Source organism: Amyelois transitella, chromosome 19 (assembly GCF_032362555.1).
Source record: "Amyelois transitella isolate CPQ chromosome 19, ilAmyTran1.1, whole genome shotgun sequence".
Classification (NCBI taxonomy): Eukaryota; Metazoa; Arthropoda; class Insecta; order Lepidoptera; family Pyralidae; genus Amyelois; species Amyelois transitella.
In genome coordinates, this window is record NC_083522.1 from 7,937,496 (window position 1) to 7,955,099 (window position 17,604).

Consider the following 17,604-nt stretch of genomic DNA (forward strand, 5'->3'; position numbering starts at 1 on the left):
TCTCAAATGACATATACAAAATTTAATATTTTTTTTCCCTAACTCTAAGTGAGATACCTTGATCGCGTCACTCGCTTTGTTATTTATATACACATGTTTCTATAATACATAATCACATCTTACTCTTTACGGGGCCGACAGAGCCAACAGTCTCAAGGAGACTGCGAAGCCACGTTCAGCTGTATGGCTTAAAAGTGGAATTGCCATTCAAATAGTGACACTGCTAGTTGTTTTTAAAATATATATATTATCACGAATGCCTTATAAAAATTAGTGTAGGATGCATTGAGTTCGGTACCAAGGGGAATCTACCAATTTCTCTATAATCACACATGCGCACGCGTCCGCGTTCCGGCTCCAGTTTTTCTCTATGTGAAACTAGTTTGTCTGTCTGTCAGTTATGCATTACAGCAGAATGTAGATCAGAACGTATTTCATAATAGCATATAAATTATTGTTGCCTGAATGCATTTCTATTACGTACTTTATGCCATTTTTTTGCAAGGGACCAGATGAAGTAGGCTTTAGCAATGAAAACCAGAACTCCAAAACGTAAATAATTCTTGAGTGCACCAAATTAGAACCCACCTTACTTACCATCAGGTTCAGGCAGATTAACATCAAACGTACTCAAATCTAACATACATACATAAAATCACGCCTCTTTCCCGGAGGCGTAGGCAGAGACTACCACTTTCCACTTGCCACGATCTCTGCATATTTTCTTTGCTTCAACCACATTCAAATCAATTATTAGTTTCCGGCCCTTTTGAATAGAATCATTTCATATCTTTCCTATAAATGTATTTGAATCTCAATCCTACTACTATTATAAAGGCGAAAGTTTGTATGGATGTTTGTTACTCTTTCACGCAAAAACTACTGAACCGATTACCATGAAATTTGGTATGTAGGTAGCTGAAGACCCAGAATAACACATAGGCTACTTTTTATCCCAGAGTTCCCGCGGGATTGATAGGGTTTCCATGCGGACGAAGTCGCGGGCGGCCTCTAGTTCTATCATAAAGCCATACGTGGTCATTAAGACTGTTGTTTGTGTCTACCCCGCAAGAGATATAAACCTGACTACATGTATATATGTATTATTTGTCCATTTGTTACACATTCTGTATTAAACCGCTACTGGATCGATTTTCATGAAATGTTGTAGGTATGTTTTTAATATCTATATATTTTATGAATTACATTGAGGAGGGCTATTTTATTCAAGATTGAAAATGGCGGAATTTTGGCGAATAGTAATTGTAATAAAAATTGCATAATATTACTAATACTAATCACTTCTTCACAATCAGTTATAGGTACTAGGTACGGTCCATGATACTATCTGTAAGTTTCAGCGCATTTGACCATAAACATTTTACGGCCCCATTAAGATTTATTATCGCCTACTTCATTTAATGTATGTATTACTTTGTATCAAATTTCTCTTTAAGCGTTTATTACATTAGCGATATATTCTGAGATTCAATAATGTCTGTATATCGTCTGTTAGTATGCCTGAAATGCTAAATTTCTATACATACAACCATATACATATATTGACTTCTATATCCCTTGTAGGGTAGACAGAGCCAACAGTCTTAAAAAGTTGAAGAGAGAGAGTTTAAAAGAAGCTTTCTTTCAATTTGCAAATAATACTTACAATAGTTTTCCATTTTGGGATTCTTCTTTTAGGCGATGGGCTGTCACTTTTTGAATCTCAATTCTGTCACAAGCCAAACAGCTGAACGTGGCTTATTAGTCTTTCAAGACTGTTAGCTGTCTACCGCGCAAGAGTTATAGTCGTGATTATATGTAGGTATGTATGTTTTCCATTTTTGCCAAAATTTAAATATTAAGGGTTATTTTTTGGTTCCGCCATAAAATACCTCTTTATGACAATTTAATGACAAACAAAAAAAATGTATTTTAAGATTTTTATTGTAGAAACGATTTATACAAATTACTTGTCTACTTTAGTATTAATACCTTTTTATGACAAGTTCTTATAACTGAAGCTTCTAAGCTAATTGCGGAAAATTGCACAAGAGAAAAACTACGGACAAAAACTAGTCAACATTAGCGAACATCTAATGTATCTATATATTGTTAACAACATTTCTTACTAAAATATATATTATCTATTGTGTGTTCGTCAGTTCATTGCAACCGCATAAATTACCCGTTCTCCCGTCGGCCTTCGTCTGTTTGTCATGTCCATCCGTTCTCCAAACATGATTGTCTAGTAATCTTCGATAATTTATGGCGTTATCATTAAGCACATTTATTTTAATAAGAAAGAAAAATCGGTTTTTAATTAAATAATAAGTACGAGTGGCGAACTTGAAAATATAAATGTAGAGACACTTGACTAAACTAGATATTATTTTTATTTATTTATTTATTAGCACACATAACAGTGCCGTGTGGTTCCCGGCAACAATACAAAAAACAACAGGACCACTCCATGGATTTCCTATGGATGTCGTAAAAGGCGACTAAGGGATAGGCTTGCAAACTTGGGATAATTTTTTAGGCGATGGGCTAGCAACCTGGCATTATTTCAATCTCAATTCTATCATTAAGCCTATTAACTTTCAGTCCTTTCAAGACCGGGGTACCGGGGTAGTCCAACAGTCTTGAAAAGACTGAATTGCCACGTTCAGCTATTTGGCTTTCATACTCTATTGAACATTTGAATGAAATCTTTTTAAAAGTACCTACCTACCTATAATTTTAATAAAGCCGTATTCAGGATGTGACAGACGATCATTACGATGTCATTGCATGTTAGGCTCCTTGACACACTAAACGTTTGAAGACTATGCGATTTCCCATGCAACGGTTTTGCAATTTCTAGCATTCAATTTGCAATGGTAATATTTAATTAGTTTGTTAAGTGACAATTGTATTTAAACCGTATGTAATTATGAAAATAGAATCTATTTTAGGATTCTTTCTAAATTTTTTACGGGTCTGACTGAAAAATGCCGTGCCATGCCGTCTTGTTCCCGGTTCCAACACAAAAAAGAATAGGACCCCCTCCATCTCTTTCCCATGGATATCGTTAAAGGCAACTAAGAGATAGGTTTACAAACTTGGGATTCCTTTCTAGCCGATGGGCTAGCAACCTGTCACCATTTGAATCTCATTTCTATCATTAAGCCAAATAGCTGAACGTGGCCATTCGGTCTTTTGAAGACTGGTGGCTCTGTCTACCCCGCAAGGGATATAGACGTGACCATATAGGTATATGTATGTCTGGCTGAAAGGCCACTTTCAGCTGCATGGCTCTGTAAGAATTGAAATTTAGATAGTGAAATGGTTGTTAGACCATAGCCATTATCATAATCGTTTATCAGAAGCGGACGGAACAGCGGGCGTTCGGTAGTTTTGAATAAAATATTTATTATTCTTGACGATTGCGCCACGTGAAGACTAGAAATGTCCCCTATTTCCATTTCCCATTAGAATGTCCCTTAAAGTTTATCGAAAGTAAAATCTCTTAATTATTTTGAAATTTACTATTTAAGATAAAGCCACAATCACTACGGGTACTGTCGCGCACAATTTTCATAAAACTGATATTATTATGTAAGTATTCAGAATCAATATGTATTGAATTTTTATATTCAAGTAGGTTTACTTTTTCAGCTTAGCAACAGTTATTGATTTGAATTGAATTGAATTGAATTGAATATTGCACAAATACGTGTTATTAGCTAAATAACTTATGTAGTTTGACTAGCCAGACAAACACTAGACTAGACAGTTTCGAAAAATTACTATGCAAAGTCTCAAATGATAATATGGATACATACACACACATGGTCACGTCTATATCCTTTGTGGGGCAGGCAGAGCCAACATCTTGAAAAGACTGATAGGCAAATTATATAGATATAATTATATCATTAAGCCAAATAGCTGAACGTGGCCTATCAGATAATATGGAACACGGCAAAAAAATATATGAAATCTAGTATATATAAAAAATCTAGTAAATATATGAAAGGGGACATTTGCATATAAACAGTACACACAGGTATATTTCTTATGTGGGTCGCTAAAAGAAAACCTTTCGAAAAAAGAAAAAAAATAATCAACCCCCTTGAAAGGTAAGTAATACAGCCTGTAGGCAACCTTCTTGGTATACGCCATAGCAACGGTTACCATGGTTTTGTTTGTTAAAAAGAAAGTCAAAATAATTTGCATTCATTCTATTGCTATATGTTCTGTAGGAATAAATAACTTTGTAACTATACTTCCTAAACAGATGTTCCAATGATTCGTATTGAAAGCTTGGTAGAGCCATGGATGGTGGTATGGGATGTGAAACTAAAATCAAATATTTTCTCTTTATATAAAAAAAATATATTTTAACACTTTTCTTTAGGCCAGTACCACAGCTGGTTTGGTCAGGCTGTCGCAACGACATTGCCCGCGGCAAGGCGACGGGCGGGTCACTGCTCACATCTCAAGATGATGCGAGGCTTGCAAATTATCATTGTCCAATCTCCCATAGAATCAAATATAGAAAGATAGATATAGAAAAGAAAATAAAATGTGTGTCGTGTGGTTCCCGGTACTTATAAAAAAAAAAGAATAGGACCACACCTTCTCCTTCCCATGGATGTCGTAAAAGGCGACTAAGGGATATGCTTATAAACTTGGGATTCTTCTTTTGGGCGATAGGCTAGCAACCTGTCGCTATTTGGATGTCAATTCTATCATACCAAAAAGCTGAACGTGGCCTTACAGTCTTTTCAAGACTAATGGCTCTGTTTTCAAGCAAGAGATATAGACGTGGTAAAATTCTGCTTGTAGAAGGTAATTTAAGACAGCAAACGTATAATTAGCATTTATCAAGAGCCGATTAGTTCCGAATAAGTGGTAATTTTATCTCGATCGCTGTCAGAAATTTAGTTCATTTAGAAATTTATAGTTAGGAGATTGCACAGAAAAAAATTCAGCTCACACATGCTACATTCGCATTTAAAATATAAGTAGAATGAATTGAAATAAATGTTCCAATTAAAATCATTTCTAGTTCAGCTGCTGTTTAATGTAGCTTTCTAAGCTCCGACGTCTAGCCGTACGTTGCCGCTACATTACGAGTGCTTTTGCCACAGAAAGCTTATTAATTTATTCAAATGCGTATTTTATAAAAGTTAATTTTAACTGAACGTAACCGAAACCGCCGAGCTTGTATGAAGAGAGTTATGAATGTGGATGAAGCGAAGGAAGTATGCAGAGATCGTGGCAAGTGGAAAGAGGTAGTCTCTGCCTACCCCTTCGGGAAAGAGGCGTGATTTTATGTATGTATGTATGTAATTTTAACTGACTTAAAATCGAACTTTAGTTGTTTTGAACGTCGGTGGTCGACGGTTAGGTGTTTGATTTAAATTCGTGATGCGCAAGAGAGTCAGAGGTTCAAATTCCACTCGGTGATGTGCCTTTTACTCTTCTAGTGTATATGTCACCGGAAAATAGCAAGAATCGTTAATTGATCAATTTTCTAGGTAGTTGATCAACTTTTAAAATATAACAAACGGTATTTGAAATGTATTATTATGCGATTGTGCCGTGTGGTTCCCGGCACCAATACAAAAAAGAATAGAACCACTCCATTTCTTTCCCATGGATGTCGTAAAAGGCGACTAAGGGATGGGCTCACAAACTTGGGATTCTTCTTTTAGGCGATGGGCTAGCAACCTGTCACTATTTGAATCTCAATTCCATCATAAGGCAAAACAGCTGAACGTAGCCTATCAGTCTTCAAGACTGTTAGCTCTGTCTACCCCGCAAGGGATATAGACGTGATTATAAGTATTATATGTTATTACGCGATATGCTCAAAGTGAGGGAAAATATCGTGAGGAAACCGTCACTCTTACCTAGATTCCTAAAATTCCTGTGGGAACGGAAGTTAGCTGGATATGTCGTTTTACACGAGCGGAGCCTAGTGAAGTAAAACTAATCAAAATTAAAAAAAGAAAAAAAAACAAAACATCAGAAAAAAAGACAGTGTAAAAGAAATTGAACCCAATACCGAGATGACAAGACATTAATTAAATATTTTTTTGTGATATGCAAAACAGTACACCGTTGCTACATTTTGCTCTTGAACTACATTCACTCGCGAAGTGGAAATATTTAGTTTCGGCGGGAGTTGGGTAACTTGGTAACTCGTAATGTACATACGCCTCAATTCAAATTGACCGAGTTGACTTCGACTGGGCGAGTAATAGTGGACTTTCTGGCGAGAACCCAAACTTCATGCTATAAGTATGTGCTGTAATATATTTCAAAAATGTGTATTTAATCGACGTTTGATACACACATACATACAAATAGTCACATCTATATCCCGTGCGGGGTAGACGGAGCCAACAGTCTTGTTAAACCGAAAGGCCACGTTTAGCTGTTTGGCTTAATGATTAGAATTGAGATTCAAATAGTGACAGGTTGCTAGCCCATCGCTTTAAAGTAGAATCCCAAGTAAATAAGTCTTTCCCTTAGTCGCCTTTTACGGTATCCATGGGAAAGAGATGGAGTGGTCCTATTCTTTTTTATATTGGTGCCGGAAAACACAACGTCGTTCAACTATGCCAATGTGAACTCTATGTTTATTTGATGGATATATAAAAGTGGATTAATTTAGCAATCACTGAAAGTTATCATAAAACTAGGGTTGCAGACGGGGTTTTACACACAACATATCATCGTCTTTATCCCCATTAGGATAGACAGAGCCGATATGAGAGTATTAGTCAAAGAAAAAAATCGAAACGAATTGCAATTCAGAAATATTACCTCAAGCTGGAGGACTATAGGCACTTCGAAACAGTCGACATTTTGAAATTGACGTCCGGTAAAATGCTGCATTGTAGTTTGTTCCGCCGCTTGTTCTACACATGCGCTTTGAAAGCGGTAGTAGTAATAATTAGATTTAAGTGATGTGACGTCCATAAGTGATACTTGAATCCAATTTTGAAAATAAATCTTTTCTATTCTATTCTAAATTCATGTAGTCCCCGTTTAGAGGGCCATATTCGGGTGAACAATGAGTGGGGTACTTACAATTCAAACCAAAGGTTTGATGTGCTGCCGACAATAAGACCCTGTTACGCTTGTTAGATAAGTGGTCAAAAGAATAGAAAGAAGAAGAAGAAGAAAGGCTGTAAAGAATGTATCGAAATCGGTGTATGGTCCTCAAAAAAATCCTAAAATTATTTGGATTTAGATAATTAACCCTTCACTCCGAGACGCTTCATTCAAATACCAAGGCCGATGCAAAATAATTGCATCTTGGGTAATGACTATGAAATGCACCGACAACACATCTCTGATTATATTAAGACGAAATTGGTGTAATAAAGTATTAAGTTTTGAGCTTAACATACATACATACATATATATAATCACGTCTACATACATTGCGGGTAAGACAGAGCCAACAGTCTTAAAAAGACTGATAGGCCACGTTCAGCTATTTGGCTAAATGATAGAATTGAGATTCAAATAGTGCCAGGTTGCTAACCCATCGCCTAAAAAAAATAATCTCAAGTTTGCAAGCCTATCCCTTAGTCGCCTTTAACAACATCCATGGGAAAGAGATGGAGTGGTCCTATTCTTTTTTGTATTGATGCTTGGAACCACACGGCAAGCTTGAGCTTAAATCTGACTTTATTGCAAATTACATCAGTCTTTTCAAGACTGTTGGCTTTGTCTACCGTGCAAGGGATATAGACATGACTATATAATAATGTATGTAATCCCATACGTCATAACAAACCACAAAGTTAATAATAATAGGTGACAGATGCCGATGGTATTCTAAAACCGACAACGCTGAAGACCAAAGTGTGGATGTGGAAAAAGAAAAATCACATACGGCTGAACGTGGCCTGTCAGCCTTTCAATATTGCTGGCTCTGTCTACCCCGCAAGGGATATAGTCGTGATTATATGGATGGAAAAATCGCAAAGCGAACCCCAGGCCCTAAGTATAGTGGCGGAAGGTACAGCTAAGAACGCAAAGATGACATACTAACTACATACTAATCAACAATAATTCTACTACAAGGGAAAATAAAATACAAAGTAGTGACTAATTATAAATAAATAAATATATACGGAACAAATTACATATATTGAGTTAGCCTCGGAGTAAGTTCGAGACTTGTGTTACGTTACGAGATACTAACTCAACGATACTATATTTTATTATAAATACTTATATAGATAAACATCCAAGACCCAGGCCAATCAGAAAAAGTTCTTTTCTCGTCATGCCCTGGCCGGGATTCGAACCCGGGACCTCCGGTGTCACAGACTAGCGTACTGCCGCTGCGCTACAGAGGCCGTCAAATGATTTGTACAAAGATTTTCTTTAACTTAAGTTCCATTTTATCTCCTGTTCTAAGTATGTACATAAATAAATGACCTAAAATATTACCAAATTAAAAATCTGGTAGTGGACGAGCCAAGTTACGCACTATTGAATGCAAAACGATCTATCGTTTACCATTGTGCGCACGCGCAGGGCAGCAATGACCGACTTGGCAGATGACGGTGACGAAATGCACTTATGTCCTCAGAAGATTTTGGTCAAGTATGTTTTGGTCATTATAGGGTAATTATTGAAAATCACAATAGATGCAGTGCATTTTAGGTAAGATTCCGTGTGATTTGAATCATAGCCTTGGTTAAAGATTAATTCGAATTTAACTTAAGCGGTCACAATGACGGTGGCCATATAATAAATGTGTTAGTAAATAATGCGTAAATAATGCAATGCAAATTTTCGTTAACCGGAGAATTCATAGGTCGTTTTGATTTAATTATCGATATACAAGCCCACAATAAACGTTACGTTAAGAAGGCTATTCTATTTTTACCCTACTCTGTTAATTTCACATAAATACATAATATAAAATCACTTATTTTCCGAAGGGGTAAGGCAGAAACTTTCACCTTCCAACATCCCTTGCGGGGTAGACAGAGCCGGCAGTCTCTTTAGAAATATGTACTTATTTAACGCCAGTGGCTTCATTTCCCGCTGATCAACATTTATCCTATATCAATTACCACAAGTCAACGTGGTCCTTATTTAAAATGCTGAACGCTCAAATATTATTTCTACGACATTTCGTAACGTTTTAAATGTAGGTAGTTCTAGTTCGTAAGTACCTACGTTGTATAAAAACTTAAACATACATTCAGTCAGAAAAGTATCGGGAATGGATTATTTATTTATGGTTCCAAATTCAAATTTTTGTTTTTTTTGTTGTTGTTAGATTGGCACAACTGTTTTCCATTTTGGCGCGGAGTTTGAGTTGCATCTGTTGTTTACATTAAATACAGTGCTATTTTTAGTTATATCATATCTAGTGTGTATTGCTAATTTCATAATGGATAAAAACATCGAACAAAGAGTTTGTCTTAAATTTTGCATTGCCAATGGAATATCGTGTTCGGAGTCACTGAAAATGTTACAGAAGGCTTACGGTGAATCGACTTTATCAAAAACTCGTGCTTATGAGTGGTACAAAGCGTTCAAAAGCGGTCGAGATGTGATGGAAGATTTGCCTCGCTCTGGTAGGCCATCAACGTCTGCAACTGAAGTTAACATCGCAAAAGTGAAGGAAATAGTGACTGAAAATCCTCATTCAACTTTGAGAGAGATAGCCACCGAACTTTCTGTATCTCACGAGTCGATCCGTACCATTTTAACTAATAATTTGGGTATGAAACATGTTGCCGCTCGGCTAGTCCCAAAAGACCTGAATTTTTTTCAAAAACTCAATCGCATGAGAGTCGCTGAGGACATGCTAGAACGAGTCAATTCCGACCCAACATTCATGAAACGCATTGTTACTGGTGACGAGACGTGGGTTTACGAGTTTGACATGCAAACTAGTCAACAAGCTTCGGAGTGACGCCTTCCAACTGAACCGAAACCGAAAAAACCACGCCAAAGTCGTTCAAAAGTCAAAGTCATGTTGACTGTTTTCTTTGACTATCGCGGTGTTGTGCACTCGGAATTCTTGCCGGAAGGTCAAACGGTAAATAAGGAATATTATTTGAGTGTTATGCGGCGTTTAAGAGAGCAAATCCGACGAAAAAGGCCAGATTTGTGGAAAGAAAATTCTTGGATTTTGCACCATGATAATGCACCTTCGCACAAGGCCATCATTGTGAACGAATTTTTAACCAAACACTCAACAAATACCATCGAGCAACCACCATATTCACCAGATATGGCTCCAGCCGACTTTTTTCTTTTTCCTAAACTCAAATTACCACTTCGTGGCACCCGTTTTCAATCGGTAGAAGACATAAAAGAGAATTCGCGGCGAGAACTGACCTCAATTCCGGAAACAGCGTTTAAAAAATGTTTTGATGATTGGATTATTCGTTGGCGTAAGTGTATCGTTTCTAAAGGAGCATATTTTGAAGGTGATAAAATAAATTTGGATGAATAACAAACAGTTTGTGTATTATTGATCTTTTCCTGCTACTTTCTTGACAGAGTAGTACATCTAACATTATCGTTAAACATTGATGTAAATTTAATTGCATCATAATAAATAAAATTTAATGTGTTAATTACGAACAAATTTTTATAATAATTTGACATAACTTGGCTCATTGCACATCGCCGTAGGCTATTTTGTCAGTTTAAAAACATATTATATGCAAATATTGGAAATTAATGAAGGGCTGTGAAGACAAATTATAAATCACCCTATAATTATTACAAAATTTTAAACGAGTATTTTATGAGGAGTTTTCGAATATTTATAAGGAGTGAATAGACTATTGAGTGCGTTTAAAATTATGAAGAAAATATTTTCAAAAAGTTTTAAGTGATTACTTGGCCAAGAAACCGAATAAAATTTTTATAATTACTAACCATAATAAATAAATACTTAAATGTCCTGTGACCCTGAAAGTTTAATGAAACATTGAAACATAATTGCTTTGTAATTTACATGTAATAATATCATTTTATTAAGCCCTGTCATCACACGCCGATAAGACCCAAATTCTTTGATCAAAATGATTGTAGGCACTCAACGACTCTTCAATCGATAGTCCTCCATGCCATCTCAAAATGTTTGATTGACAGAATTGATTGAGATCAAACGAGTGTTTGTGTAACTATGATCGTATCTCGAGAACAAATTCCAGTTTCGCTTTTTATTTTAGGTATAACATGACTACAAAATAAGTGTAATATTTCTTCATATGCATATGTAGATACTTATTTAAATTGTGACTTCTCAACTCGTAATTAAAAAGAGCGTTGGTAGTCGAATAAAATGTGTGATGCACAGTTTCAAATTCCACCTCGGCCGTGTATCAATGACTATTCTGCCCTGCAGCACCTAAAACGCAGTAATAGACATTTTAAGAGTTTTGTGTTTAATACTGAACTTTATAGCGTACGTCATAAGGAGCAATGTGATTTAACAGATTTTTTAATACAAGGATTTTTAAGATAAAAAAATCAATTTTTTAGATTGCAGTAACTCAAAAACGCATTTCAGATTACACTGAAAACTAACTAACATACAGTAAGAGCAGTTACGTATACGCGGCTCCATGATTTCACCACCTTAAACGCAGTGAATATCGTCTCTGCCTCAAAAAATCTTTGATGTATACCTAAATAAATATTAATGCATGTATATTAAAATGCAGTAATACATTTTTGTATGGTAAGGATTTTTACTGCATTTATAAATATTATATGAATTACTAATTAAAATGCAGCAAAAGAGTTGAATACGGTATCTTATTTAGTATTCATAAAGTAGGTCCTGAAATAAATACCAACTAATTTTCAGCAAAATCAAAATACCTTATTTAGTTTTGTTTAAAACGTTTTTGATGCTGAAACCATTACATTATGGCTTGATAATTGTTCGGCTCAAAATAAAAACTGGTGTTTAATTACATATTTAATAGCAATTTATTAATAGCAAGGATATTGCTGCTACAAAAATTACATTGAAATATTTTGAGCCGGGGCATACGTTTATGTCCGCTGACTCATTTCACCATTCTGTAGAATCATCTTTAACTAAAAAGAAAAAAGTATACGACTTTGAAGATTTTTGCGCCGCCGTTGGATCTGCAAGTTCCGGCAAAATATGTATAAAAAAGATGGAAATATCTGATTTCTTCCTTTTTAAGGCGCATATTGCTCAACAAAAACTTAAAGATGAAGATGGTAATAGAGTACACCTCAAAGATATAGTTGAAATAAATGTTACTAGGGGCAAATACTGCCTCTATTATAAAAAAGATTTTGATGAAGAATACAGCCAATTAAATTGCTTAAAATCAAAAAAATATCCTAAACCTGATATAAAAAGTACACCTAAGGGTATCACTTCTACCAAAAAACAAAATATAATAAAGATATTAGGACCGTTGATGCCAAAAAAAAAAATTGGCATTTTGGAAAAGTTTACCTGTGTTAGCTGAGGAAACAGATGAACCAGAGGAAATTGTTTTTGATGAGGATTGTTAATAAAATGTGTTTTATCCATGATTAGTAAATTAATCTAATCAATCTGAGGAATAATGATTATTAAGTTATTATTCACTCTGCAGATTGTGTATTCTTTAAAACTCTTTTTTTATGAAAAGTTAATTTTCTGTTAACTAGTTTTTTTTTTTTTTAATATTTATGTTTTTGATGTTTCTTTATAAGTTTTGATAATGATGATACTGAGTATAGAATACTCATATCCATATTATTTTTTTTATAGAAGAATTATTATATATATTTTTTGATTTAAAAAATGTGCCATTATTAAAAAGATCTCATTTGGTTTTTGCCAAAGCCAAAAGCTGTGTTCCTAATATAGGCTGTAAACATATATATTAATTTAGTTAAAAATACTTAAATTAGTCCCTTTTGCTCAAATAGTATATATTTTTTTTTATTTTTCACGTTGTACTAACTTGTTTTTATAATAAAGACTTTATATGTACAATTTGTTTAATATCAATTTAATTTAAGAGCTAAACTCTTGTTGATGATGTATCCGCCACACTTCCATGTCCAAGAGGACAGAAGTAGACTTCTGTATTTCATTACTACACGCATATTCAAGATACAAATTAAAATGCAGTAAAGAAAACGTTTTGCTGCAAATTAGTCTGCAACGCTGCAAACAAATCAAAATATTTGCAGTGCTAGGTTTTTTTGCCGCATTTTAATCTGCATATGTTTACATTTTTGGATGCAGTAATAGCACGTAATAGGCCTTGTTTAAAAAAAACTTTTATATTTTGGAAATAAACAAAATGTTAGATATATTTTTGATGTCAGTTCAATCTTTGATATCAGTTATTCATTGTAGTAAAAACATTTCATCAAATTATATAAAATAATAATATAAAATAAAGCATCAAAAAGTATTTCGCGGTTTTCTCGAAACCGCGTTTTTTCTCTTACTGCGTTTTAGGTGCTGCAGGGCAGTATTTTCAAAGTTATGTACATCAGTTGAATATTAACCGATGCTCTTACCGTGAAGTCTAAGCAAAAGAAGTATGCAGGTATAGGTAATAAGCAAGTAGATAGGTGACATGTAGTATTTAACAACCTCTTAATCAATAAAATTTGCATTAAGCATAAATAATTAATAGTATGGTAAAATTAATAAATATATTTAAAATAAAAAATTGATAACAAAAAGTTTTTCATACGTATAATAGTAGAAACACAGAATCTCTACCTATCCCTCCGGGAACCAATTGTTTTAATGAGTCTATAACTTTCCTTCACGGATTGTATAACATAACATCAAACAATTTAATTGATAGCCTAGCAAAACGATACTCGCAACTATCACAAAATCTGCTATTTAATACTATGTAATTTTCTTTGTACCAACGAAGAAAGATTTACATCTTTATGATAATTTGCGGTTTGAATGCTGTAATGTGATTAGGATGTGTGATAGTATGGAAACACGCATTATTAATGCTATACAATGTCAATGAACAAAAGATTGAGATTTTTTTTCTTACGAAAACCTTGGTCGCCTGATGTTACTATGGAATTTTCGTAAAACGAATTTGTATGAAGATCTCATTTCTATGTTTTTTGTGGTATATGAGGGCCATTATAGCCACAGGGTCATAATGACCCTCATACGAGTATACCACAAGATACAGATCAGATGATCCAGATCTTCGATTTTTACACTTCATTGAAAAATGCTCATCAGTGTAAACAGCTATTGTTAAGACGTCATTTCATAGTTTATTTTACTAGTTTAGCATGACCATAATGGTTCTCTATAAGGTGTTCCAGTTTTCATAATCATTTACAGCAGCCAAAGAACCACTCCATATATATCCCATGGATTTTGTTAAAGGCGACTAAAGGATAGGCTTTTAAAATTGAGATTTCTCTTGTAAGCGACGAGCTAGCAGCCTGTCACTGTTTGAATCTCAATTCCATCATAAAGCCATACAGCTGAACGTGGCCTTTTAGTCTTTACAAGACTGTTGGCTCTGTCTACCCCGCAAGGGATATAGACGCGACTACATGTATGTACGGATAAGAAATTTCATCAGGTTTATTGCTCTTTGTGTAAGCTAACACTTCAAACCAATAACGATACTAAATGTTATTATTTATTCCACACCAATTAACGCCCCAAAGCCGAAACAATTATTGTTATCGACCGTGCACAAACGAACATATTTTATCGACAATTATATATAAATAATATAACACATAATTATAAGGGCAGTTATAATTCCGAGCCCTTTAATAATAACTTGAATCACGAAATAAATATTACGTATCGTTTTGGAAAATAATTGTTTCTCGCCCTGAAGGTTTTTGGTTAGTGACTGTTACACATAGAAGATTTAAATCCCATGGAATGCGTTGAGCATATAACTCTATTTCTAAATACATATTGTCACGTCTATATTCCTTGTGGGGTAGGCAGAGCCAACAGCTTTGAAAAGACTATCGCTTAAGCGTATCCCTTAGTCGCCTTTTACGACACCTATAGGAAAGATATAGAGTCGTTCTGTTCTAGGGTGCCGGAAACCTCCGAAAACCGGATCCTTCTTTTGAAGTCGGTTAAAAAAACATAAGTACTTTCCTACTCTCAATTGCAAATGCGCGTTCTTATATGAGCAGTGTTTACTCTACCTATTATTTATTTAAATCATCTATGGTCGGAGGTATATGTGCAAAATGATTGGTTTTTAATGAATCGTATTAAAAGCCTTAAGGGTCTTCACATGTTGCGCTCTGACAAAGGGCCAAGTCGGAATTATCTTAATTTACATTCATGTAACTAGGCCACCATTATCACGATTACCATCAAAAATATAAATTAAGTACCTTTAAGAAATAGTTTGTTCTTGCACGATTTGGTATGGTAATATCCTTTGTCTGAATAAAAAAAAAATCATTACTACTACATATGTTTAAACAATGCCGTACCAATAATGAATTCGTTTTAGGAATATGCTTTGTTGATATTAAGTGAAAACAATGACTTTTTCTATAAATATAATTATACACAAAGTACATTATGTTTCAAGTTGTTATCAGTATGTCCTTTAAAAAAAAGAGAGAGTAGAATCTGTTGTTAGTCAACCCTTGTATCTTTGGGATTTGACCCAGTCAAATTCTTTTGTTTTTTAAAATCTGTTAACATAGGATTCTACTTACGACCTATTACAAAATCCGAATCTCAATTCTAAACGCACCATATTTTTCTTCCAAAAAAACTTACTAGCAAAGACATTTCCGTAGTTTTCGGCATCATGGTGACATTACTGGACCTGAAACCAGGGCCGGAGTAAGGCGTCGAGATTCCTGTTCAGACAGAGCCGCACACAGGCGCGAAGAAATATATAGCGTGTCAGCAGCTGCTCCAGCTCAACATAGTCTTGTGACCATTGTCTTTATGTATACATACATACATACATACATAAAAATCACGCCTCTTTCCCCGAGGGTTAGGCAGAGACTACCTCCTTGCCACGATCTCTGCAAACTCCCTTCGCTTCATCCACATTCATAACTCTCTTCATGCAAGCTGCGGTTTCGGGTACTTTTGACCTGACCCTTTACCAGGACGGCCTTATGTATCTTCGCTTAAATAATAATAAACTTACCAGCAAAGACATCTCCGTAGTTTTGGGCATCATGGTGACGTCACCGGGCCTGACCCCAGGGCCGCAGTAAGGCAGCGAGGGCCCTCTGTTCGGGATGCGAGCGGGCTCGTGCAGGGCCAAAAGGGCCGCGTGAAGACGCGCACGCGCCGCGCTGATACCCCCCGCTCCTCTCACGGCTGCTTCTACGACGTCGCCGACGTCTTTCTCCCATCTATAGAATAGAATAATGATTTCACATATATACTGATTTCATAAAATAAAAACATTTGTGGTATGGTTCTAAGGTGTGGTTCAATTCTAAGTTTGGATAATTGTGAAGTTGACCTCATTGAAGGAAATGCTGCAGTGCAGGTTGTTACCGCTTCCTCTGCACTGATGATTTGGAAGCGGCAGTAAACTTAGTTTTTTAGTAATTTATTTAACATCAACCAATATTGTGAAACCAAAGATTTCATATCTTATAATATATATAATATATCCAATAAGTAACGATGTTTGAAATGTCCTATAATAATTAATAAAAATTCAGTATTTGAATTTGGTTCGTCACCCAGATATTATTATATGACTTAGGAAAATGCCCTTCGAAATAAGAACACATAGGAGCACTCTATCTATATTACATCTTTAGTGCACATTTTTTTCGATTTCAAATAGACACCGGGTTATATATTTGCCATATTCTTAAATCGATATCTCCAAAACACTAGCCTTATCATTATCATTTTCAGTTGTCCATTCCTGGACATAAGCCTCTTGCATCTTCATCCACGTTTAAAGATCTGGGATCTTGGGCCTTCAGCAACCAATCTTTGACATCTCATTGTTGGCATCTCCATGCAGCGTCTCAAGAGTGCAGTAATACAAAATCACTAACCTGCAACCTCCTAAACACGATCTGATATCCTCCTTCAGACTCCTGGAGAGGGTGCATACAGGGCTGTCAGAGTCGGAGGTGGTGTGAGATCCATCATTCTTGTCGGAGTCAGACAGTCGCGGTTCAATGAACTCCGTCTTTGGTAAGTTTGGGGAGACGCGGCCGTTGCTACCGCCACCGCTGCCATACCCTGGGAGTTAAAGAAATGTTCTCATCTCAAGTCAATGACCTCTCTCACAAATAAACGCCTCTTCGAAAGGAGTGATTGGTCATAGAAATCTGGTTGCAAGAATACGCTGTAATTATATGTAATTTGTCGTGTGGTTCCCGGCACCATTAGAAAAAAGAATAGGAATACTCCATCTCTTTTCCATGTATGTCGTTAAAAGCGACTGAGGAATGGGCTTAATAAACTTGGGACTCTTTTAGGCGACAGGCTACCTGTCAATATATGAATCTAAATTCTGTCATTAAGCCAAGCGACTGAGCGTGGCCCATCGGTCTTTTTAAGACTGTTGGCTCTGTCTACCCCGCAAGGGATATGGACGT

General features: G+C 35.5%; 1 protein-coding gene across 2 annotated transcripts in view; it reads right to left on the reverse strand.

The window, feature by feature from the left end:
* Window positions 1–17,604, reverse strand: part of LOC106132630 (uncharacterized) — a 51,720-nt gene that overhangs the window by 8,551 nt on the left and 25,565 nt on the right. For both annotated transcript variants that reach the window (XM_013332086.2, XM_060949707.1), the window contains exons 4-5: window positions 17,056–17,245; window positions 16,179–16,389 (exon numbers count right to left, since the gene is read on the reverse strand). In XM_013332086.2, the coding sequence (XP_013187540.2) occupies window positions 16,179–16,389; window positions 17,056–17,245 (401 nt within the window). The remainder of the gene's footprint in view (window positions 1–16,178; window positions 16,390–17,055; window positions 17,246–17,604) is intronic.